The 27,794-nt window shown below is 41.6% G+C and overlaps 1 protein-coding gene across 1 annotated transcript in view; it reads right to left on the bottom strand.

Moving 5' to 3' along the window:
* Nucleotides 1–27,794, bottom strand: part of L3MBTL2 (L3MBTL histone methyl-lysine binding protein 2) — an 837,765-nt gene that overhangs the window by 550,156 nt on the left and 259,815 nt on the right. Inside the window, exon 6 of the mRNA XM_040406869.1 lies at nt 26,320–26,437. Within this exon, the coding sequence (XP_040262803.1) occupies nt 26,320–26,437 (118 nt within the window). The remainder of the gene's footprint in view (nt 1–26,319; nt 26,438–27,794) is intronic.

Genomic DNA, 27,794 nt, shown 5'->3' with positions numbered 1-27,794 from the left:
TTTGCTAATCATGAGGGCTCGGCGCCTATAGGAGTAGTGTGGGATGCTTGCAAGGCATTTATATGGGGCTTATACATCCAGCGGATTAGCCGACATAAAACAAAGTTCAGGGACACTCTGAAATTCCTCCAAAACTCAGTTATGGAGGCGGAAACGCGGTTTGATGAGTCTACTTGTGAGAATCATGCCTCATGTATAGCAGTGCAGGCAGCTTTAAAAGAACATTTACTCCCTACCGCAGATGACAATTGATTCTTCCTTAGGCAGAAATATTTTGAGGCTGGGGAGAGCTCGGGCAAGCTGTTGGTTAGAATAATTAGGGCACAAGGCGGTCTACAATGTTGTCCATTCAGAATGAGGCAGGCTTAGTGGTTACTGAGGACTCTGCAATTCTGGTGGCATTTCACATATATTACAAAACCTTATATAAGTCTAAGTTATCAGTGGGTCCAGGTAATATTGCAGACTACCTTGCGGGGATATCTACCCCCAAGCTCTCCTCAGAGCATTCAGCCTATCTTGACCAGCCTCCTACAGCTGGCTGAATTAGAAATGGCGCTTTAGTCGTTTCCAAAAGACAAAGCCCCTGGAACAGATGATCTACCAGCAGAGCTCTTTAAAAAGTATAGTACCCTGCTACTACCACAGCTGTTGTCAGTGTTCAATGATGCTTTTCAGAAGGGAACACTGCCTGGTAAAAGTTGTCGTCCTACCGAAGCCAGGGAAGGACCCTTCTCTTCCAGACTCGTACAGACCTATTTCCCTACTGACCTCTGATGTAAAGATCCTAGCTAAGGTCCTGGCAAATATGCTGCAAAAAGTAATCACGAATATTATTCATAGTGGCCAAGCAGGTTTTATGCCTGATAAGTCTACCTCTGTTAACCTTAGACGACTAGACGAGATTTCTTAATATTCAGAGGCGGTCAGAAGTCGGGCTATACTATCACTTGATGCGGCTAAAGCCTTCGATAGTTTTGAATGGCAATAATTATGAGAGGTTTTGAGAGCTATGGGGTTTGGGGATATCTTTATCTCCTGGGTTCAACTGCTGTATCACTGTCCTCTGGCTAGGATTAGAGCTAATGGTGGCACCTCAGAAGCTTTTGAACTGGAAAGAGGTACCCAACACAGCTGCCCACTCTCCCCTCTCCTTTTTGCCATAGTGATTTAACCATTAGCGTGCCTGCTTAGATCATCCAGACAAATTATGGGATTCCCATCGGGATTTCGGGAGGAACGTGTCTCCCTGTACGCGGACGACATGCTCATATACATAGGGGATGTGGAGGGATCTTTGGGTATCATAATGTCTCTAATACAGGATTTTGGAGATCAGTCTGGCCTCCGTATAAACTGGGATAAATCTATTCCGTTTACGCTGGATCCGATTCCCTCTGGTCTATCCCTGCTGTCCACCCAGCTGCAAGTTTCTCACTGTTTCAAATACCTGGGTATCACGGTTTCATTGGATATCAACCACTATGTGAAAAATAATGTAGACCCGCTCTTTAATACCATGTCTGAAAAAATAAATGCATGGTGTAAGCTTCCGATGACCGAAGTAGGTAGAAGCAATCTCCTTAAAATGACACTTATGCCTAAATTAATGTATATACTACACAACTCCCCGGTATGGATCCCAAAAAGGATCGTTTTTAAAATACAAGGTCTATTCAGAAGCCTGATTTGGCACAAAAAAAGGCTAGGATAAAGTTGGACACTTTGCAGAGGGGGAAAGATTCAGGGGGATTATGTATCCCCAATCCCTGGCCATACTTCATCGCTTCACAGTTACAGCAATTGAGGGGCTGGGGGAAGGCCCCTGGGGATAATGCGTCAGCTAACATAATAGCCCACATTATAGAACACGAATACCCTGTAACCTTATTGGAACAGGGTGGTCTTTCTGCTCGGATTCCAGGACTCCCTACCCTTAATCTAATATGCAATGTCGAGATCTGTTGTCCATAACAGGTTTCGCTCTATGGAGAAATCCTCAGATGCCTGAAATATTCCATCTGGAGGGGTTTTCCCCGTGGGAAAAGAGAGGTGTGGTGTTCCTATATAGGCTGCAGAGGGATGGCGCGTTTAAATCATTTGAACAGTTCAGGGATAAGTTTGGCCTTCCCCACACTGCCTTCTTTTAGTTTCTACAGTTAAAACATGTATTCCAGGCGCAAACACAATCTATATCGGTAACATGTGAGGTAATCCCCCTTATGCAGCAGAATCTCACTCTTTGAGAGGGTTAATCTCATTAATATATTGGAATCTTTTCATGAAGTATACAAGAGAGGAATCTTTGCCGGTTAGACAGAAATGGGAAAAAGATGTCGGCCCTATATCGGTGGACCAGTGTAATGCTATATTGGCACTGACGCCACAGCTATCGGTGAGTGAGGGCCAGCTCATGTCTCAACTTCTACTTGTGCATCGAGTATACTGGACACCTTCCTTTTTATTTATAATCGTAAATAGAGCCGACACCTCATGTCCGCGATGTGGGGTGGGCCCTGCGTCCCTAGTGCATGTGTTCTGGGGTGCGCAGAGCTTTTGAATTTCTGGTTGGGCGTGCTGCAAAGTGTAAAAGATGCTTATCATGTTGTGGTGCCGCCTGATCCTAGGACATGTGTTTTGGGTATATTGGAGATTGCAGACCACGATACGCGCTTGAGTGTACAGCGCTTACTATTCCAGGCCAGGAAACTTATTGCCAAACACAGGCTTTGCCCGTGCCCACCCTCTGTAGCGGAGTTTCTAAATAGAATGGACAATATACTTTGTCTAGAAAGAGGGGTATATGTTAAAAGGCAGTGCATCGCCAAGATTCCAAAATTATGGGACAAATGGATTTCGGCCAGGGATGGCACGTCTTCCCTTGGGCCTGACTCTACCCCCTAGTGGTGGTGGAAGGAGGCCTAAACAGCGTGATTGTTCAGTAACTTACATCTCAAGACCTGATATAGGGAAAAAATGAATATAGATTGGAGGACATGAAAAGTGGAGTGGGGGCTTTGTCTGAGTTTCAAGACAGAGGGGTCAGGCTCGCGTTATGACAGATAGTCTGGTTGCTTCAAATGTGGAGTTGTTTGCTTTCTTTGCAAGGTTCTGTGTGGCCATCTCTTCGTTAGGGGCTGGCTTAAGTTGGGGGGGGTGTTGGGATGCTGATGTCAACTTTGTAAAATGTATGGAAATAATTCTGGAATGTCATCTATGATATCTGTGTCCCTCATGGTTGTAGAATTGTAAAAATTTTGTTGAACAAAAAATTATCTGACTTTAAAAAAAATACCTCCTTGTGGGGGTTAACTAAGACGACTAGGGGATACCTTAAATTCTTAACGCTATTGTAGCCAGTGACAAACAGATTACAACTTAAAGAGGACCTTTCACCACTCCTGACATGCCTGTTTTAATAGCTTCATTCATTCTCTATGTAATAACAATTCTGGAGCATCTATTCTTATGTCTGTATGTTGTGCCATTGCTTTATTATTTCTGCTAGAAGTTATGAATGAATTGCTATTAGCTTTCAGTAAGGGTACAGAGGGGAGGTAACCAGTTGGGGTGGGGGAGGGGGGTGTCCCTGCACAGTCTGAAAATGGCAGCACTGATTAGATAGAGTGAGTCTGTGCAGGTACCCCCCAACTGGTTATCTCTCCTCTGTACCCTTACTGAAGGCTAATAGCAATTCATTCATAACTTCTAGTATAAATAATAAAGCAATGGCACAACATACAGACATAAGAATAGATGCTCCAGAATTGTTATTACATGGGGAATGCATGAAGCTATTACAACAGGAATGTCAGGAGTGGTGAAAAGTCCTCTTTAAAGAATCCGCATTTTTTGTACATGATCATAATTTTATCAATAGGCCATGGTTCCATGTGGAAAGCATACACCAGTGGTTTCAACCAGTTCAGCATTCTATGCTATGATTGATGTAAAAAATTAAAATCACATACATGAAAAAAATCACTTCCCAACAAAGTTAGAACCAGCCCTGTACCTCACACAGATCCAGAGATCTCCCCTTTCATTTATCCAATTGCTCTGCTAGATTCTTTTCAGTCTGGCAATTTAGGGTGTGTCATTTCTCTGCTACAGCTCTCTCCCTGTAACTGTCACAGCCTCTAAAAGTAGATATAGCTGGTGGATGGAACTGAGCATGTGCAACCACCTCGGTAGATGGACATGCTCATTACTTTAAAGATTAAACATCAGCGGGCACCATTATTATAAAGAGAAAATGTCACAATTGGAACATTTGTGTAACAGAAAGTAATTACAAAAGTAATTAATTTATCATGGTAAATTATATTAAAATAACATTTAATGGTGGCTTACCTCTTGTAAGTAAACAAGGTCACCAGCACATGTAAATGAGCAGGGATTCAGAGACTAGTGATAATGTAATACATTCAAATGGTTCATCTACATTCATGTCATATAAAGCCATTTATTGTTGGACATGATTCACATGAGCTATATAAATAATGATTCACATTAAAACATCATAATTAGTGTGGTATAGCTCGAACAGAGGACTATTTAGTAATTATTCCCTTCTACAACCAAAAAGACTAATGATGGAGTTATATGGCCCAATTTTCGGACTGATTAAAGGGAATGGCATAAAGGTGCCACAGATCACCAGATAAACAACTATCGCTGGTTAATCAAGTAAAATTATCTTTTGTGTGGACAACTCAATCATTGTTTCGGGGCAACAGATTGTGCTGTGTAAACAGCGATCTGCTGCCCAGAAACAATATATTTGTATGAGGACAAGCGATGGCAGTAGCCATCACTTGTCTTCATACAGTCGAGGGGATCGCTGCATTTAACCCCTTAGTGACCAGCCTGTTTTAGGCCTTTCTGACCAAGCGTTTTTCGTCCATTTTTTATCGTCGTGTTCTAAGAGCTATAACTTTTTATTTTTCCGTCTATTTAGCTTTATGAGGGCTTGTATTTTTGTGGGACAAGTTGTAGTTTTTAATGGCGCCATTTTGGGGTACACATAACTTTCTGATTAACTTTTATTGACACTTTCTGGAAGGGAGATGGGAAAGACAGCAATACTGCCACTGCGTTTTTACGTTATAAATTTTATGGCGTTAATTTTTTGGTATAAATAACATCATCTTTATTCTGGGTTAGTACGATTACAGCAGAACAAAATACATATTTTTTTTTGCAATAAAACCCCTTTTTGTTATTACGTGTTTTCAGTGGCAACTAAGAAAACAGCAATTCGGTCTTTTTTCTTTCTTTATTTTTTTACAGCGTTCACCGTAGATAATTTCTGTGATATTTATGTAGTCCAGGTATCAACAGATGCGGCAATACCAAACATATGGGAAGGAATTTTTTTTGCCATTTTTTTTGCCATTTTTTTTCATTGAAAAGTGTACTCTAATGGGGGAAAAAAGCATAATTTTTTTTTATCGGATCTTTTTTATTGAATAAATGTTTTTTTTTTACCACTTAATAGTCCCACAACGGTACTATAACAGACAGGTTTTTGATTGCTTTTAATGGTAATGCTATTCTGACATTGAACAGCAGGCTGCGCCAGAGAGGCACAGCCTGCTGGAAAGTACTCAAGGCTGGTCTGGGGCCTACATCAGACCCCAGGCAGCCTTCATACAAACTGGCACCCCACAATCGCATTTGCGGGGTGACGATGGGCGATAGCTCTCTCTGTCAGCACTTTACATGTGGCCGGTGCCATTGCCCGCGGCATGAAAAGTGTTAAACAGCCAGGATCAGCACTCCTGCGGTCCAGGCTGTTAGAGCAGGGGGAGACCCGTGCAGCGCTTAGACTGGGCCGTCGTAAAAAAAGCAGCGGCATAGCCTAAGGCCCCTTAATGACCGCCGTAAAAAGGCGTATGGGTGGTCAATAAGGGGTTAAATGCAGCTTTTCACCTCCACTGATGAGTAGGCAGTTATCAGAAAGGAATGGTTCCTTCCAAATAATTGTCTGTTCATCTGCATCGTGTAAATGAGCTTTAAAAGTGGATTTACACTGCCCGAATATCAGGCAGATTATCGGGAATGAATGCTCCTGCGAATGCTCGTTTCTGACAATCTGCCCATGTAAATATGCCACCCACCACCCAATAAACGAGCAAAACGATCATCAGGTGATCCTGTCATTTGTGCAGGCAAATAAATAATCACTTCTGGGCAGCAGATTGTGCTGTCTAAACATGTGTCTAGTACTTCTCCTGCCCTCAACCATACATAAGTTCATGAAATCACAACACTCCTCCTCAGAGATCAGGGTCTCCAACATTTTTAGCCTACAATACTATGGCACACAAACTTCTGAAAATGTGTCTAGTGCTCGTCCTGCCCTCAACCATACATAAGCTCATGAAATCACAACACTCCAAGCAGGTCGCACCATACTGTGATGCATGGAGGCCTGCATGCATGGAGGCCTGCATGCATGGAGGAACTAGGTAAACAAATTACAGCTTCCCAGTGGACCAAGAATGTTTACATATAAAGTGGTCAAAGGCAGTGCGGGGGGTGGGGGGGGGGGAATCTATCAAGCTTCAACAGTAGTTTTCCGACGTACAAAAGTCACCTATTTGTCTTAAGTCCTGGTTTGCGATAAACTGTAACTTTTAGCAATCCATGTATAAAAAAAAATACCTCATATATCACCCTTCCACAGGCAGCAAAAATGGTCAAATCCCATATCAGGAAACCAGTAGTGCCCCAAGACACCTCCCTCCCCACCACAAACTGGTACAAAGAAGAGGCCTTGATGTAGTAAATGGTGGAATTCAACTGTCAATACCTTGGTTTCACTGGACATATTTCCAGTCTTCCTCTAAGTACTGCACTAAAAGTAGTTACCCTACTCTCTCCTTTTTGACACAATCTTTCTCTGGAGTGTGCCCCTTTATATCTCACCTCCTGCGGCACCACTGGAGTTCCCCCACTGTTTTCCAGGCTCCTCGAAAGCCCTCCTGGATATTTGCACTCTCCTTCATGGTTTCCCCTCCATTAGTTTCTCTTATGCAGGTGTTTTCATTGTTATTTTCTGATGAGCACCACTCCTTGAAGACCCGTCACCAACTCACTCAGCATGTTTTTGCAGTATTGACATATTTCTTCAAGATTTGGACAAACATCTTGCCCATCTATGGACCCAACAGGTCATCTCCTCCTGGACCATTCTAAAGTACCCCATCCCACTTCTCGGACCTCCCTCTTGCATTGTTCTTTTGTTTCTAAACATGTATACTGTACGTTTTTAATGAATGTTTTTGCTAGCTCTTAGGCCTCTTTCACACGGGCGTCATGTTTTTGGCCCGGATAAGATGCGGGTGCATTGTGGGAAAATGCGCAATTTTTTCCGCGTGAGTGCAAAACATTGTAATGCGTTTTGCACATGCGTGAGAAAAATCGGCATGTTTGGTACCCAGACCCAAACCCGGACTTCTTCACAGAAGTTCAGGTTTGGGTTAGGTGTTGTGTAGATTTTATTATTTTCCCTTATAACATGGTTATAAGGGAAAATAATAGCATTCTTAATACAGAATGCATAGTACAATAGGGCTGGAGGGGTTAAAAAAAATAATAATAATTTAACTCACCTTAATCCACTTGCTCGCGTAGCCCGGCTTCTCTTCTGTCTTCTTCTTTGAGGAATAGGACCTTTGATGATGTCACTGTGCTCAGCACATGGTCCATCATATGACCCATCATAATGGTGATGGACCATGTGATGACCGCAGTGACATCACCACAGGTCCTTTTCCTGCACAGCAAAGATGAAGACAGAAGAGAAGCCGGGCTGCCCAAGCAAGTGGATTAAGGTGAGTTAAATTATTTTTTTATTTTTTTTAACCCCTCCAGCCCTATTGTACTATGTATTCTGTATTAAGAATGCTATTATTTTCCCTTATAACCATGTTATAAGGGAAAATAATAATGATCGGGTCTCCATCCTGATAGTCTCCTAGCAACCGTGCGTGAAAATCGCACCGCATCCGCACTTGCTTGCGGATGCTTGCGATTTTCACGCAGCCCCATTCACTTCTATGGGCCTGCGGTGGAAAACGCACAAAGAGGAGCATGCTGCGATTTTTACGCAACGCACAAGTGATGCGTGAAAATCACCGCTCATGTGCACAGCCCCATAGAAATGAATGGGTCCGGATTCAATGCGGGTGCAATGCGTTCACCTCACGCATCGCACCCGCGCGGAAATCTCGCCCGTGTGAAAGAGGCCTTATTGAAAATTAATAAAACTTTCAAATGAGAAAAAGATAAGCTGTCTAGAGACCTGGTTATTTATTTATAAAAACTCAGATGAGAAGATGTGCATGAGCTCTTAGCAAACTCTGCCTCTAATGGCACCAGAATTAAAGCAGCTATCCTAAAAGTGAATGTTCAACCCTTTAACCCTTAGGATACTGGAGGTTTTTTCATTTTTGCGTTTTCATTTTTCTTCACTATTTTCCTTGAGCCATAACTTTTTTTATTTTTCACAGTAAAAAAAAACTTAATTCCTCCACCGTTTTACGGGTTTTGTCCCTACGGCATTCCCCTTGCGACAAAACTGACACATGACCTTCATTCTCTGGGTCAGTACGATTACAAAGATACCACATATGTATAGTTTTTTTTATTTCTAAATAGTGTAAAAATAAATGTCAACTTTGAAAAAAAGTTATATCCTTTTTGCGGGACGATCTGTAATTTTTATTGATACCATTTGGAGAGTGTGTGATTTTTTTTAAATTACATTTTTTGGGGGTAAGAGAAGCAATGAAAAAATGGCAAATAGTCCATTTTGACCCTTTGTTCCATCAGCATTCGCGGATTTAGAAAAATATTTTTATATTTTAATAGTACTGGCGTTTTTCGGACGTGGTGATGTCCATGATGTTTCTCTTTTTAGTTATTTATGTATTTATTTTTTAATTCTACAGAAAGGGGGGTGATTTAAACTTTTCTATTCTTTATTTTTTTATATTTTTAACTTTTTTTTTCTGGTTGCGGTCATTAGCCACGGGTCTCTGCTGTTTGAAACATGTGAGCGGGCACCATGTTTGCCCATCACTCCAGCGCCATATATATACAGTGCAGCTAGCGAAGGGGTTAAAATGTATACACTAATGTAACTGTAACTGCTGCAGCCCTGATTCTCACTGCATCAAATCTCCCTGAATGTGCTGTCTAAAAGACAAAGGGCAGGGATCAGCAACCTCGAGCACTCCAGATGTTGTGAAACTACATCTCCCAGTATGCACACTTGCTTGGCTGTTCTCTGAACTCCCACATAAGTGAAAGGATCATGCTGGGAGTTGTAGTTTTTAAAACAGCTGGAGTGCCGAAGGTTGCTGATCCCTGACATAGGGGGTCATTTATCAATCTGAAATACGCTTAAATTAGGCGTATTTCAAGCACAACAGCTAGTTGCACCACAATCTGCGACTTCTCCCCGCTTACGGCAGGTCTACAATTGTGGATGAGGCGTGGGAGGGGAAGGGCCAGGAGGCCCATCTCATTTACCATTTTCTATGCCTGTTTCAGGCATAGAAAAAGTTCTAAATGTAAGACAGCTCAGCAGTTATCTTACATTTAGAACTGGCAGAGGATCCTCCGAAGTTATGAAGAAGCCGGCCACCGCAGGCTTAGGGGTTTATTAAGACTGGTGTCGGTCTTAATAAATGTGTCCCATATTGTTTTTAGCAACCAATCAAAGCAAAGCTTTGAATTTTACTACAGCGCTTCTCAATTTGCAACTCCCTGTGTGATTCCGAGTGGTAATCTCCCTGCATGTGCTGTCTAAAATACAGTTTCTTGCCCAAATCAACCAATGATGCAGCATGAATTGTATCCACTAATGTAATTGCAACTGCTGAGACACTGCTTCTTACTCTGCATCTCATCTCCCCTGCATTTTAGATTGCCTCTCAACTCCCTGTAAGTGCTGTCTAAAAGACATCACTTCTTACAATACGGTAGACCTATGTTTACCAACCATTGACTCTCCAGCTGTTGCAAAACTAAAATTACCATAATGTCCTGACAAGTTGCAGCCATCAGTGCGTGATGGGAGTTGTAGTTTTGAAACAGAGAGCCACAGTTTTGTAAACATAGGTCTACTGTATTGTAAGAAGTGATGTAGTAAAATGAAAATTGTACTGTGATCAGTTGATATGGGCAAAATTAAAAGCTGCACTGTGGTTGGTTGCTATGGGCACTCCCAAAACAGGTGCAAAGATGTTTCTTCGGTGAATGGGCAACTGAGGCGGTAGTGGGTTGTGCAAAGTTTGGAGGCATGACTAAAAAGTGTTAGAACGGCCACACACATTCAATAGCTGTTGGCCAAATGATCAACTATCTCTCCCGACTCCCTAACAGCTCCTCCATACATTGGCTTGGCCCAAGATCATGTGCTCAGCAATGGGGGAGAGGAAAAAGCCACTGCCGTAGACTTCTAGTGGCGGCTTATCTCCCCGGGTAACAAAATAATCTGGCGAACACAGACATTTTGCTCAATCCTCGTCTCCCCCAACATCAGCAATCAGGGAGAGTCAGGAGCTGCCCATGCACAATAAACTGTTGTCTGAACCTGCCTACAATGGCAGCTTCAACCAACAATACACTAATGTGTATGGGGGTCTTTAACCGCCTCCGGACCGCCTAACGCAGGATCGCATTCCGGAGGCGGCAGCCCTGCGCAGAGTCACGCATATATGCGTCATCTCGCGAGATTTCCTGTGAACGCGCGCACACAGGCGCACGCGTTCACAGGATCGGAAGGTAAGCGAGTGGATCTCCAGCCTGCCAGCGGCGATCGTTCGCTGGCAGGCTAGAGATGCGATTTTTTTTAACCCCTAACAGGTATATTAGACGCTGTTTTGATAACAGCGTCTAATATACCTGCTACCTGGTCCTCTGGTGGTCCCTTTTGTTTGGATCGACCACCAGAGGACACAGGCAGCTCAGTAATATGTAGCACCAAACACCACTACACTACACCTTCCCCTCTGTCACTTATTAACCCCTTATTAACCCCTGATCACCCCATATAGACTCCCTGATCACCCCCCTGTCATTGATCACCCCCTTGTAAGGCTCCATTCAGACGTCCGTATGATTTTTACGGATCCACGGATACATGGATCGGATCCGCAAAACACATACGGACGTCTGAATGGAGCCTTACAGGGGGGTGATCAATGACAGAAGGTGATCACCCCATAAAGACTCCCTGATCACCCCCCTGTCATTGATCACCCCCTGTAAGGCTCCATTCAGACGTCCGTATGTTTTTTACGGATACATGGATCGGATCCGCAAAACACATACAGACGTCTGAATGGAGCCTTACAGGGGGGTGATCACCCCATATAGACTCCCTGATCACCCCCCCGTCATTGATCACCCCCCTGTAAGGCTCCATTCAGACGTCCGTATGTTTTTTACGGATCCACGGATACATGGATCGGATCCGCAAAACACATACGGACATCTGAATGGAGCCTTATTAGGGGGGTGATCACCCCATATAGACTCCCTGATCACCCCCCTGTCATTGATCACCCCCCTGTAAGGCTCCATTCAGACATTTTTTTGGCCCAAGTTAGCGGAAATTTTTATTTATTTTTATTACAAAGTCTCATATTCCACTAACTTGTGTCAAAAAATAAAATCTCACATGAACTCACCATACCCCTCACGGAATCCAAATGCGTAAAAATTTTTAGACAGTTATATTCCAGACTTCTTCTCACACTTTAGGGCCCCTAGAATGCCAGGGCAGTATAAATACCCCACATGTGACCCCATTTCGGAAAGAAGACACCCCAAGGTATTCCGTGAGGGGCATATTGAGTCCATGAAAGATTTAAATTTTTGTCCCAAGTTAGCGGAAAGGGAGACTTTGTGAGAAAAAAAAAATCTTGGAAAAAGACAACTTTTCCCATTTTTTTATACAAAGTTGGCATTTGACCAAGATATTTCTCTCACCCAGCATGGGTATATGTAAAATGACACCCCAAAACACATTGCCCAACTTCTCCTGAGTACGGCAATACCACATGTGTGACACTTTTTGCAGCCTAGATGCGCAAAGGTGCCCAAATTCCTTTTAGGAGGGCATTTTTAGACATTTGGATCCCAGACTTCTTCTCACGCTTTAGGGCCCCTAAAAAGCCAGGGCAGTGTAAATACCCCACATGTGACCCCATTTTGGAAAGAAGACACCCCAAGGTATTCAATGAGGGGTATGGCGAGTTCATAGAATTTTATTTTTTTGGGCACAAGTTAGCGGAAATTGATTTTTTTTTTTTTTTTTTCCTCACAAAGTCTCCCTTTCCGCTAACTTGGGACAAAAATTTCAAACTTTTCCAATTTTTTTATACAAAGTTGGCATTTGACCAAGATATTTATCTCACCCAGCATGGGTATATGTAAAATTACACCCCAAAACACATTGCCCAACTTCTCCTGAGTACGGCAATACCACATGTGTGACACTTTTTTGCAGCCTAGGTGGGCAAAGGGGCCCACATTCCAAAGAGCACCTTTAGGATTTCACCAGCCATTTTTTACAGATTTTGATTTCAAACTACTTACCACACATTAGGGCCCCTAGAATGCCAGGGCAGTATAACTACCCCACAAGTGACCCCATTTTGGAAAGAAGACACCCCAAGGTATTTCGTGATGGGCATAGTGAGTTCATGGAAGTTTTTATTTTTTGTCACAAGTTCGTGGAATATGAGACTTTGTAAGAAAAAAAAAAATAATCATCATTTTCCGCTAACTTGTGACAAAAAATATGAACTCACTATGCCCATCAGCGAATACCTTAGGGTGTCTACTTTTCGAAATGGGGTCATTTGTGGGGTGTTTGTACTGTTTGGGCATTGTAGAACCTCAGAAAACATGACAGGTGCTCAGAAAGTCAGAGCTGCTTCAAAAAGCGGAAATTCACATTTTTGTACCATAGTTTGTAAACGCTATAACTTTTACCCAAACCATTTTTTTTTTTTACCCAAACATTTTTTTTTTATCAAAGACATGTAGAACAATCAATTTAGAGAAAAATTTATATATGGATGTCGTTTTTTTTGCAAAATTTTACAACTGAAAGTGAAAAATGAAATTTTTTTGCAAAAAAATCGTTAAATTTTGATTAATAACAAAAAAAGTAAAAATGTCAGCAGCAATGAAATACCACCAAATGAAAGCTCTATTAGTGAGAAGAAAAGGAGGTAAAATTCATTTGGGTGGTAAGTTGCATGACCGAGCAATAAACGGTGAAAGTAGTGTAGTGCAGAAGTGTAAAAAGTGGCCTGGTCATTAAGGGTGTTTAAGCTAGGGGTTAAAAAAAAAGAAAAAAAAAAACATATATAAAATTATTTAACCCCTTAAGGACACAGCCTTTTTACACCTTAGGACCAGGCCATTTTTTGAAAATCTGACCAGAGTCCCTTTAAGTGCTGATAACTTTAAAACGCTTTGACTTATCCAGGCCGTTCTGAGATTGTTTTTTCGTCACATATTGTACTTCATGACACTGGTAAAATGGAGTCAAAAAAATAATTTTTTTTGCACCAAAAAATACCTAATTTAACAAAAATTTAGAAAAATTTGCAAATTTCAAAGTTTCAGTTTCTCTACTTCTGTAATACATAGTAATACCCCAAAAATTTTGATGACTTTACATTCCCCATATGTCTACTTCATGTTTGAATTGTTTTGGGAATGATATTTTATTTTTTGGGGATGTTATAAGGCTTAGAAGTTTAGAAGCAAATCTTGAAATTTTTCAGAAATTTACAAAAACTCAATTTCTAGGGACCAGTTCAGGTCTCAAGTCACTTTGCGAGGCTTACATTATAGAAACCACCCAAAAATGACCCCATCTAAGAAACTACACCCCTCAAGGTATTCAAAACTGATTTTGCATACGTTGTTAACCCTTTAGGTGTTGCACAAGAGTTATTGGCAAATGGGGAGAAAATTTGAGAATTTCATTTTTTGGTCTAATTTTTCATTTTAACCCATTTATTCCACTAACAAACCAAGGGTTAACAGCCAAACAAGACTGTATCTTTATTGCCCTGACTCTGCCGTTTACAGAAACACCCAATATGTGGCCGTAAACTACTGTACGGCCACACAGCGGGGCGTAGAGGGAAAGGTGCGCCGTATGGTTTTTGGAAGGCTGATTTTTATGGACTGGTTTATTTACACCATGTCCCATTTGAAGCCCCCTGATGCACCCCTAGAGGAGAAACTCCCTAAAAGTGACCCCATCTAAGAAACTACACCCCTCAAGGTATTCAAAACTGATTTTACATACGTCGTTAACCCTTTAGGTGTTGCACAAGAGTTATTGGCAAATGGCGATGAAATTTGAGAATTTCATTTTGTTGCCTAATTTTCCATTTTAACCCATTTTTTCCACTAACAAAGCAAGGGTTAACAGCCAAACAAGACTGTATCTTTATTGCCCTGACTCTGCTGTTTACAGAAACACCCCATATGTGGCCGTAAACTACTGTACGGCCACACAGCAGGGCGTAGAGTGAAAGGTGCGCCGTTTGGTTTTTGGAGGGCTGATTTTGCTGGACTGTTTTTTTGGCACCATGTCCCATTTGAAGCCCCCCTGATGCACCCCTAGATTATAAACTCCATAAAAGTGACCCCATCTAAGAAACTACACCCCTCAAGGTATTCAAAACTGATTTTACAAACTTTGTTAACCCTTTAGGTGTTGCACAAGATTTAATGGAAAATAGAGATACAATTTCAAAATTTCACTTTTTTGGCAGATTTTCCATTTTAATATTTTTTTTCCAGTTACAAAGCAAGGGTTAACAGCCAAACAAAACTCATTATTTATGGCCCTAATTCTGTAGTTTACAGAAACACCCCATATGTGGTCGTAAACCGCTGTCGGGCACACGGCAGGGCGCAGAAGGAAAGGAACACCATATGGTTTTTGGAAGGCAGGTTTTGCTGGACTGTTTTTTTTTACACCATGTCCCATTTGAAGCCCCCCTGATGCACCCCTAGAGTAGAAACTCCAAAAAAGTGACCCCATTTTAGAAACTACGGGATAGGGTGGCAGTTTTGTTGGTACTAGTTTAGGGTACATATGATTTTTGGTTGCTCTATATTACACTTTTTGTGCGGCAAGGTAACAAGAAATAGCTTTTTTGGCACCGTTTTTTTTTTTGTTATTTACAACATTCATCTGACAGGTTAGATCATGTGGTAATTTTATAGAGCAGGTTGTCACGGACGCGGCGATACCTAATATGTATACAATTTTTTTTATTTATGTAAGTTTTACACAATGATTTCATTTTTAAAACCCAAAAAATGTTTTAGTGTCTCCATAGTCTAAGAGCCATAGTTTTTTCAGTTTTTGGGCGAGTATCTTAAGTAGGGTCTCATTTTTTGCGGGATGAGATGACGGTTTGATTGGCATCTATTTTGGGGTGCATATGACTTTTTGATTGCTTGCTATTACACTTTTTGTGACGTAAGATGACAAAAAATGGCTTTTTTTACACCGTTTTTATTTTTATTTTTTTACGGTGGTCATCTGAGGGGTTAGATCATGTGATATTTTTATAGAGCCGGGCGATATGGACGCGGCGATACCTAATATGTATACTTTTTTTTTATTTATGTAAGTTTTACACAATGATTTCATTTTTGAAACAAAAAAAATCATGTTTTAGTGTCTCCATAGTCTAAGAGCCATAGTTTTTTCAGTTTTTGGGCGATTATCTTGGGTAGGGTATGATTTTTGCGGGATGAGATGACGGTTTGATTGTTACAATTTTGGCGTACATGCGACTTTTTTGATCACTTTTATTACCTTTTTTGGGAAGTAAGGTGGGCAAAATTTCAATTTCATCATAGTTTTTTATTTTTATGGTGTTCACCGTTCGGGTAAAGTAACATGACCGTTTTATAGATCAGGTCGTTACGGATGCGGCGATACCAAACATGTGTAGGGAATTTTATTTTTTTCATTTTTTATCAGTGATAAATGTGTTTTTTGATTTTTACTTTTTTTTCACTTTTATTCACTTTTTTTTGACCCAGACCCACTTGGTTCTTGAAGATCCAGTGGGTCTGATGTCTGTATAATACAGTACAGAACAATATATATTGTACTGCACTGTATTTTACTTACACTGAACAGATCTATGCCTTTCAGCACAGATCTGTTCAGCACCATGGACAGCAGGACGCCTGAGAGGCGTCCTGTTGCCATGGGAACCTTCCCCGTCTGCTCAGAACTTCGCAGACGGGGAAGGGTAAGGAGGGGATCTCTCGGGGGGCTGTCTGGGGGCTCTCTCCCTCTCCATCGGGGGGCTGCAAAGGCACAGCAGCCCCCCGATGGGAGAGGGAGGGAGCTCCCTGCGCTGTTAACCTTTTCCATACAGCGGTCCGTACGGACCGCTGTATGGAAAGGGTTAAACGGCTGACATCGCATCGCAGATGTCAGCCGTTTATACCAGGGTGCCAGCAATGTGCTGGCACCCTGGTATACCCACTGAACACCAATGAATTTTCAAGGGGAGGCGGGCGGGGGATCGCGATCCCGCCTGCCGCACCGCCCGCCTCCCGCACCGCCCACACCGCCCGCAACCCTCCCCCTGCACCTCCCGCCACCATAAAAATCATTCTGGGGTGCAGGGGGGGGGTGAATAAAACTTTTTTTAGGCATATAAAGTTTCTGATCCCAGCGGTCAGGGACCGCGGGGACCAGAAACTGCAGAAATCGCAGCAAACCGCAGGTCTGAATTGACCTGCGGTTTGCCGCGATCGCCGACATGGGGGGGTCACGGGACCCCCCCCGCGCATTTAGCCTAGGTGCCTGCTCAATGATTTGAGCAGGCACCGGGTTCCGATCACTGCCAGCCGCACGGCAGTGATCGAAAATACACAGGGCGTACATGTACGCCCTGTGTCCTTAAGTACCAGGGCACAAGGGCGTACCTGTACGCCCTATGTCCTTAAGAGGTTAAAAAGCATTAAAAAATATTTATATAAATAGATCTACACCTGAGCAACGCCAGTATAAACACCAGAAATATATGTAGACCAAAAAACAATACTCGACTTAACATAAAATGGATATTAAATGGTGTGTCTCACCGGCACTCCAAAGGTTAGTGGTGTTTGCTTCAATGAGTGTCGGTCCCAGTAACCACAGATCTGATAATGACCAGCAATCACTACTTTCTGATGAGTCTTAGTATTTTGTTGTAATAGCATGGCCGAAAGGATCTTGACGTGTTCAGTCTCACAAAAAGCTTTTTTCGAACGCACATCTGAAAATGGCTTATTGTGTACAGTAGATGCAACATCACCCTGTGAGTGCCAGTCATTATCAAATCAATATAAGCCAGAAGTCAGAATTATTCTAATATCCTTTTCTCCATTTTCACATTCCAAGCAACACCTGGGATGTATTAAGTGGGGCCACATATTCAGGTTTTTTTTTACAAAATTTTTGAAGCCAAAATCAGGAGTGGATCATAAAAGGAGTGAAAGTATTAAATACAGTTGCTACTTCTCTTTTCTGAATCCAATTCTAGTCTTGGCTTAAAAAACTGCATTAAGAAAACCTGAATGTGAGGCCGTTCCCTTACTTTCCTTCCAGTAATGGTCAGAAACAGTCTGTATTCACACTAGCATCATGGACTTTGTTCATAACAGCGCCATGATAGATCTGTTTCCAAACAGATCACAACAAATACTGATGTACACCAATGACTTAGAATGGTGCCCATCATGTTTGATGTAATTTTGATGGCAAGAAAAGCCCTGCAGACTATGTTATTCTTGATGTCAAAAGCAATGGAACCTTGATAGAAAATCGTTTCTAAAATCACATTATGGAAATATGAATCTTTTCCTAAACTATTCAATAATCTGACAATAAAATGTCCGTGTATTACTGAGAAACTAGCTAACTATATAGAAAGTAAAAAAAAACAAAAACAAAAAAAGAAATAAATATATATATACAGTACAGACCAAAAGTTTGGACACACCTTCTCATTCAAAGAGTTTTCTTTATTTTCAGGACTTTGAAAATAGTAGATTCACACTGAAGGCATCAAAACTATGAATTAACACATGTGGAATTATATTCATAACAAACAAGTGTGAAACAACTGAAAATGTCATATTCTAGGCTCTTCAAAGTAGCCACCTTTTGCTTTGATTACTGCTTTGCACACTCTTGGCATTCTCTTGATGAGCTTCAAAAGGTAGTCCCCTGAAATGGTTTTCACTTCAGGTGTGCCCTGTCAGGTTTAATAAGTGGGATTTCTTACCTTATAAATGGGGTTGGGACCATCAGTTGCGTTGAGGAGAAGTCAGGTGGATACACAGCTGATAGTCCTACTGAATAGACTGTTAGAATTTGTATTATGACAAGAAAAAAGCAGCTAAGTAAAGAAAAACGAGTGGCCATCATTACTTTAAGAAATGAATGTCAGTCAGTCAGCCGAAAAATTGGGAAAACTTTGAAAGTAAGGGCTATTTGACCATGAAGGAGAGTGATGGGGTGCTGCGCCAGATGACCTGGCCTCCACAGTCACCGGACCTGAACCCAATCGATCTGGTTTGGGGTGAGCTGGACCGCAGAGTGAAGGCAAAGGGGCCAACAAGTGCTAAGCATCTCTGGGAACTCCTTCAAGACTGTTGGAAGACCATTTCAGGGGACTACCTCTTGAAGCTCATCAAGAGAAAGCCAAGAGTGTGCAAAGCAGTAATCAAAGCAAAAGGTGGCTACTTTGAAGAACCTAGAATATAACATATTTTCAGTTGTTTCACACTTGTTTGTTATGTATATAATTCCACATGTGTTAATTCATAGTTTTGATGCCTTCATAGTCATGAAAATAAAGAAAACTCTATGAATGAGAAGGTGTGTCCAAACTTTTGGTCTGTACTGTATATATATGGCAAAAAAGAAGGCAGCACTCCAGGTAATGAAAAAGGTGGACGGTTTATTCACCCAACCAGCAGCAACGTTTCAGCTCTCGCTATGGAGCCTTTGTCTAGCTGAGTAACATGTGCAAGATAACATACATAAATAGTGGCAGTGATTAACACAGTTGTAAATTAATTCATAATACAATAAAGTGCAAGTACATAAAAGATACAATCACATTAGTGGTATAATTCATATATCGTCATAGTGTAGGTCTACTAAAACATAAATATCATCATAAAATTTCCATAATATAATTCATACAGTGTAAAAATCGTCAAAGTTTACATAATTAGTAATCAATGAAAGGGTGAACAGGTGTAATAGCAACATACTTAAAAAGAAAATCAAATTAAAAACCTTTGAACGGATCAATACTGGTTGAAGAGGCATGGTGGAGACTGCTGGCGTCCGGAAAGAGCAATGGCGCATGCGCCGCTCTATCTATTATCGCGAGATTCATACTTCTGAGCAGCCTAAAGACCATAACAAAGATGGCCACTATGGAGACATTACATCAGGGCGCATGCGCAAGCCAGCACTGCCGCCCATGCAGAATTAACGACACATAAGGTTTCAGAAAAACACCGTAGTACATAGCAGAAGGGGCTGGTCCATGTATCGGGGGCCAGCAGTTCAATGCAGGTCACCAAAAGGACATCTGTATGAGTAGGGGGGTGCGGCTGTCACACCGCCACCACCCCGCTCCCCAGAGTGTTCAGCACAACCGCTCTGTGTCACATATCGCCACACCATGAATGGGATCCACATTAGTGAAGCAACCACACACGGTAGTGGTAAGTGCACAGATCCACTGAGTCGGTGATCGTAGTATCAAAAATAATATACATGGCAACCAACCCGTCTGACAGATGCCACCCGAGTCCCAGAAAGGGGGGGCTGGAGTCGCATCAAATTCAGACAGGGGCAGCCACTAACCTGCTCAGCAAAATGTAATAATATAATTATATATAGAGAGGATCGCAGACACAGTTCCTCCAGTCTTCACCATATGTGTCCATTCATAATATGTATTCATAATGTTGTCCTATACAGGAGAAGAAGAAAAAGAAAACAGTTAATATATAGCACATATTGTTCTTCATATACATAATCCGAAGAGAAAAGGGCATGCATGACCAGCAATTAGACAACCCTAAATTCCACATTTAAGCCCTGTGGCTTCAGAGTACCAAGGGTATAAATCCAATAGAGCTTACGTCTCTTTAATGATTTTGTTCGATCACCACCACGTCTTGGGGGAGATATTTGCTCCAGAATTCTAAACCTCAAGTCATTTTGTGTATGTTTTGCCTCTGTGAAGTGTTTAGACACAGGAAGATCCATTTTTTGTTTCCTAATAGAATATCGATGTTGATTGAGACGGGTTTTAACGTCCCATGTGGTCTCACCGATGTACAGAAGATTACAGGGGCAAACCAGCATATAGACAACATACGAAGAATCGCACGTTAAATATTGTCTGATTTTAACCCTCTGTCCTGACACCGGATGGACAAATGAATCCCCTCTCAACATCAACTTGCAATTAACACAATTATAACAGGGGTAACAACCCTTCCTGGTCGATCCAAAGTATGTCTCGCACGTTTCCCTGGATGTACCTATGTCAGACTTCACCAATCTATCACCAAGATTGCGGCTGCGTCGATATGAACAGAGGGGTGGGGATTTAAATTCCTCAACCTTCTCAAAGTTACTGGTTAAAATTCGCCAATGTTTTTTAATTATGGCTGCAATACTCGCACTATTCGTGCTGAATTCTGAGACGAATGGGATCCGAGACTGGGATCGTTTAGGGTCACCTAGTCCCCCCTTGATAATCTCTTTGGTAAGAGGTTTAACCCTATTGATATGTTCTCGGATCAATTTCTTTGGATATCAGCGTGTCTGGAATTTAGAACCCATCTCTTGCAATCTATCATCTATTTCTGCTGGGTCTTGTACAATTTTCTTTACTCTAAGGAGCTGACTAAAAGGAAGTGACCTTATCAAAGGTTTTGGGTGATGACTCTCGAAATGCAATAAAGTGTTTTTATCTGTAGGTTTTACGTATAAATCCGTTACTAACTTATCGTTCTGAATGCTAACCTGAGTGTCCAAAAATTGTATGGTTTCATCGGAGTGTGTCAGTGTAAACTTAACACTAGGATCAATAGTATTGAGGAAGCAGTGGAAGGCGATGAGGTCCTCAGTGGCGCCGACCCAAATCAGGAAAATGTCGTCGATGTATCGCCACCACCCCAGCACATGGCTGAAGTGGTGGCACACATAGACAGACTCCTCAAGATGGGACATGTACAGATTTGCGTAGGTCGGCGCCACATTGGACCCCATCGCGGTCCCACGTAATTGTAGGAAAAAGTCATCCTGAAACAGGAAATAATTCAGAGTCAAGATGAACCTTAACAAAGAACTCAAAAATTGTTGACACTCAATGCTGTATTGTGTCTTGTGCAGGACTTGTTCAATGACTCGTATGCCTAGTTCGTGTTCTATAGACGTGTATAGGCTTACCACATCAAATCAAGCCAACAGCGCCCCTTTAGGTATGGAGAGTTCATCAATTTTAGTCAGAAAGTCATTTGTGTCTCTAATGTGGGATCTTGCAGATAAGGCAAAAGGACGTAAGACTTTATCAAGAAAAACAGCTGCTTTGCAAAACAATGAGTCCATCCCCGAGACAATAGGACGTCCCGGGGGTGGAGTCAAAGACTTGTGTATTTTAGGTAAAGTATATAAAATCGGTGTGACCGGCTTATCACAATATAGAAATGAAAAAGTATTTTCATCAATTATACCCTTTCCTTTAGCTTCAATCAGCATTTCTTTAAGCTCTCTCAGTAACAGAAACTTCGGATCATTATAGATCCTTTCATACACCTTGGTGTCTGCAAGTTGCTGGATGTGTACACCCAGATGTATTTTCATATACACCTGAAGACGAGGAGAGGATATTGCATGATACGGTGAGAGACGTTTCCTCTTAAGATCAGAGGCAGAGAATGTAGACAAAAAGGAAATTTGAAAATGAAAACAAACGTTTTATTAGTTTAGAATTGCACCTTGCTACTTTAAGTGAATACCACCTTGCACATAGGATCCCTAGAGGAATGCGTTCCCATTTAAAGCCGGACTTGTTTATGAACAATGTGGATTTCTGCTCCAGATTTGTTCAGATCTCGAACAAATACGCTTTTGATGTCATTCTGTTGATTGTTGATTTTTTGCAAAAAGAAAAGCAATAGTACAAGGAACTTTAGATGGATTAATAGACAAATTTAAAAATGTATTATCTACAGAGGACTTTGACTCCTATATGTCTAACAGTGCGCCACACTGAGAAATTTAAGGCAGACCTACAAAGTAAAAAACGTCGCAAATTGATGCGGGATGTGGATGACTACACAACAGGTTTTGTCTATAATTGGCAAGGTGATCAAAGAAGAAATCGTAGGACCCCAGGGGATAAATATGGTTCCTCTTTTCCGCAAACTAATAAAAAGTCACAGGGACACTCTACCCGGGACAATGCTATGGAGCCACAGTTGGACACCAACTCCGCCATGTCCTCTTTTTTAGGGGGAACCCCCGATTCGGCAGGACTCGCCGCGGGGGGAGGAGACAACGTAAACAGAAGAAGAGGGAAAAATGTGCAGCTCCAACGGGGCAGGACTCTGAGACGCAAGATATAGTGGTAAATATCTCCTCGGTTGATTTGAGCACTACACAGTTGTCTGTATTAAATAAAGGCTTGTCATTCTGTCCCGTAAGCACAACCAAATGGTTCGAGCTAGAAATGGATCTGCAGAGATTTTTACGTAACATCAAATTGAAAGTGTGGTTTGCGGACCAGAATGACAGACCTTTATCTGAAAATGTTAACACCAGTGAGTTGAATTTGAAGGATATGGGTTTATTCCTTAAAAGTGATTTCAATCCAGTAATAGATCATTCTGCTATTGAGGCCTTTGGTCTCGCAGTCAAACGCGACATCGAAGGTCTCAAACAGGAAACTTCTCAGCAACCATTAAAGTTTGCAAACATGACCTCAGCTGCAATTGTGGCACTTAGAGATCTGGCTTCGGACCGCAGCCTCACCATCAAGTCAGCTGACAAAGGTGGTGGGGTTGTGGTCATGGACACCAGATCCTATGTGACAGAAATCAGACAGCAACTTGCAGACACCAAGGTGTATGAAAGAATCTATAATGATCCGAAGTTTGTGTTACTGAGAGAGCTTAAAGAAATACTGATTGAAGCTAAAGGAAAGGGTATAATTGATGAGAATACTTTTTCATTTCTATATTGTGATAAGCCGGTCACACCGATTTTATATACTTTACCTAAAATACACAAGTCTTTGACTCCACCCCCGGGACGTCCTATTGTCTCGGGGATGGACTCATTGTTTTGCAAAGCAGCCATTTTTCTTGATAAAGTTTTACGTCCTTTTGCCTTATCGGCAAGATCCCACAATACAGACACCAATGACTTTCTGACTAAAATTGATGCTCTCCATACCTAAAGGGGCGCTGTTGGCTTGATTTGATGTGGTAAGCCTATACACGTCTATAGAACACGAACTAGGCATACGAGTCATTGAACAAGTCCTGCACAAGACACAATACAGCATTGAGTGTCAACAATTTTTGAGTTCTTTGTTAAGGTTCATCCTGACTCTGAATTATTTCCTTTTTCAGAATGACTTTTTCCTACAATTACGTGGGACCGCGATGGGGTCCAATGTGGCGCCGACCTACGCAAATCTGTACATGTCCCATCTTGAGGAGTCTGTCGTCTATGTGTGCCACCACTTCAGCCATGTGCTGGGGTGGTAGCGATACATCGACGACATTTTCCTGATTTGGGTCGGCGCCACTGAGGACCTCATCGCCTTCCACTGCTTCCTCAATACTATTGATCCTAGTGTTAAGTTTACACTGACACACTCCGATGAAACCATACAATTTTTGGACACTCAGGTTAGCATTCAGAACGATAAGTTAGTAACGGATTTATACGTAAAACCTACAGATAAAAACACTTTATTGCGTTTCGAGAGTCATCACCCAAAACCTATGATAAGGTCACTTCCTTTTAGTCAGCTCCTTAGAGTAAAGAAAATTGTACAAGACCCAGCAGAAATAGATGATAGATTGCAAGAGATGGGTTCTAAATTCCAGACACGCGGATATCCAAAGAAATTGATCCGAGAACATATCAATAGGGTTAAACCTCTTACCAAAGAGATTATCAAGTGGGGACTAGGTGACCCTAAACAGTCCCAGTCTCGGATCTCATTCGTCTCAGAATTCAGCACGAATAGTGCGAGTATTGCAGCCATAATTAAAAAACATTGGCGAATTTTAACCAGTAACTTTGAGAAGGTTGAGGAATTTAAATCCCCACCCCTCTGTTCATATCGACGCAGCCGCAATCTTGGTGATAGATTGGTGAAGTCTGACATAGGTACATCCAGGGAAACGTGCGAGACATACTTTGGGTCGACCAGGAAGGGTTGTTACCCGTTATAATTGGTTTAATTGCAAGTTGATGTTGAGAGGGGATTCATTTGTCCATCCGGTGTCAGGACAGAGGGTTAAAATCAGACAATATTTAACGTGCGATTCTTCGTATGTTGTCTATATGCTGGTTTGCCCCTGTAATCTTCTGTACATCGGTGAGACCACATGGGACGTTAAAACCCGTCTCAATCAACATCGATATTCTATTAGGAAACAAAAAATGGATCTTCCTGTGTCTAAACACTTCACAGAGGCAAAACATACACAAAATGACTTAAGGTTTAGAATTCTGGAGCAAATATCTCCCCCAAGACGAGGTGGTGATCGAACAAAATCATTAAAGAGACGTGAGCTCTATTGGATTTATACCCTTGGTACTCTGATGCCACAGGGCTTAAATGTGGAATTTAGGGTTGTCTAATTGCTGGTCATGCATGCCCTTTTCTCTTCGGATTATGTATATGAAGAACAATATGTGCTATATATTAACTGTTTTCTTTTTCTTCTTCTCCTGTATAGGACAACATTATGAATACATATTATGAATGGACACATATGGTGAAGACTGGAGGAACTGTGTCGGCGATCCTCTCTATATATAATTATATTATTACATTTTGCTGAGCAGGTTAGTGGCTGCCCCTGTCTGAATTTGATGCGACTCCAGCCCCCCCTTTCTGGGACTCGGGTGGCATCTGTCAGACGGGTTGGTTGCCATGTATATTATTTTTGATACTACGATCACCGACACATTGGATCTGTGCACTTTCCACTACCGTGTGTGGTTGCTTCACTAATGTGGATCCCATTCATGGTGTGGCGATATGTGACACAGAGCGGTTGTGCTGAACACTCTGGGGAGCGGGGTGGTGGCGGTGTGACAGCCGCACCCCCCTACTCATACAGATGTCCTTTTGGTGACCGGCATTGAACTGCTGGCCCCCGATACATGGACCAGCCCCTTCTGATATGTACTGCGGTGTTTTTCTGACACCTTATGTGTCGTTAATTCTGCATGGGCGGCAGTGGTGGCTTGTGCATGCACCCTGATGTAATGTCTCCATAGTGGCCATCTTTGTTATGGTCTTTAGGCTGCTCAGAAGTAGTATGAATGTCGCGATAATAGATAGAGCGGCGCATGTGCCGTTGCTCTTTCCGGACGCCAGCAGTCTCCACCATGCCTCTTCAACCAGTATTGATCCGTTCAAAGGTTTTTAATTTGATTTTCTATTTAAGTATGTTGCTATTACACCTGTTCACCCTTTCACTGATTACTAATTATGAAAACTTTGACGATTTTTACACTGTATGAATTATATTATATTTATGTTTTAGTAGACCTACACTATGACGATATATGAATTATACCACTAATGTGATTGTATCTTTTATGTACTTGCACTTTATTGTATTATGAATTAATTTACAACTGTGTTAATCACTGCCACTATTTATGTATGTTAATTTGCACATGTTACTCAGCTAGACAAAGGCTCCATAGAGAGAGCTGAAACATTGCTGCTGGTTGGGTGAATAAACCGTCATCCTTTTTCATTACCTGGAGTGCTGCCTTCTTTTTTGCCTTTTATCTACACTTGGGGCCTTGGTCTCAGGTCCCTTAGGAGGATTTTTGCACCCACATATAGTTTTTTGTGTGATGCTTCTTTTCTTTTTTTCTTATATATATATATATATATATACACATATACACACACACACACATACACACACGAATATTGGATACAATACCTGCTATTCTTACAATAGATGAAATCCAATAAACACGACTGGGAAGCACAGCATCTGTATTTAAGCTTTCCACCTTGATACCCTCTGAAATGTCATCCCACTGATCAAAGAGGGGAACCTTAAAACAATGTGAATAAAAGAAATGACAGAGTACAACTTACAAAAATACTGTGATAAGAAATGATGTAAGCAAACTAATGATATAAATTCTAGTAAAGATTATTTATTTTTAACACAGGGCAAAACATGTTCATTATTAAAGGGAATCTGTCACCATGAAAATGCAGTGCAATCTACAGGCAGCATGTTCTAGAGCAGATTGATACAGTCAGGTCCATAAATATTGGGACATCGACACAATTCAAAATTTTTTGGTTCTATACAGCACCGCAATGGATTGGAGATTAAACTAACAAGATGTGCTTTAACTGCAAACTGTCAGCTTTAATTTGAGGGTATTTACATCCAAATCAAGTGAATGGTGTAGGAATTAAAACAGTTTGCATATGTGCCCCCCACTTGTTAAGGAATCAATAGTAATAGGACAATTGGCTTCTCAGCTGTTCCATTGCCAGGTGTGTGCTATTCCCTCATTATCCCAATTACAATGAGCAGATAAAAGGTCCAGAGTTCATTTCAAGTGTGCTATTTGCATTTGGAATCTGTTGCTGTCAACTCTCAAGATGAGATCCAAAGAGCTGTCACTATCAGTGAAGCAAGCCATCATTAGGCTGAAAAAAACAAAACAAACCCATCAGAAAGATAGCAAAAACATTAGGCGTGGCCAAAACAACTGTTTGGAACATTCTTACAAAAGAAGGAACGCACCGGTGAGCTCAGCAACACCAAAAGACCTGGAAGACCACGGAAAACAACTGTGGTGGATAACCGAATGATTATTTCCCTGGTGAAGAAAACACCCTTCACAACAGTTGGCCAGATGAAGAACACTCTCCAGGAGGTAGGTGTATGTGTGTCAAAGTCAACTTCACCAGAGTGAATACAGAGGGTTCACTACAAGATGTAAACCATTGGTGAACCTCAAAAACAGGAAGGCCGGATTAGAGTTTGGCAAATGACATCTAAAAAAAGCCTTCACAGTTCTGGAACAACATCCTATGGACAGATGAGACCAAGATCAACTTGTACCAGAGTGATGGGAAGAGAAGAGTATGGAGAAGGAAAGGAACTGCTCATGATCCTAAGCATACCACCTCATCAGTGAAGCATGGTGATGGTAGTGTCATGGCGTGGGCATGTATGGCTGCCAATGGAACTGGTTCTCTTGTATTTATTGATGATGTGACTGCTGACAACAGCAGCAGGATGAATTCTGAAGTGTTTCGGGCAATATTATCTGCTCATATTCAGCCAAATGCTTCAGAACTCATTGGACGGCGCTTCACAGTGCAGATGGACAATGACCCAAAGCATACTGTAAAAGCAACCAAAGAGTTTTTTTTAAGGGAAAGAAG

This window comes from Bufo bufo, chromosome 9 (genome assembly GCF_905171765.1).
Source record: "Bufo bufo chromosome 9, aBufBuf1.1, whole genome shotgun sequence".
In the NCBI taxonomy this organism is placed as follows: Eukaryota; Metazoa; Chordata; class Amphibia; order Anura; family Bufonidae; genus Bufo; species Bufo bufo.
This window is presented reverse-complemented; position numbering and strand designations above follow the sequence as displayed.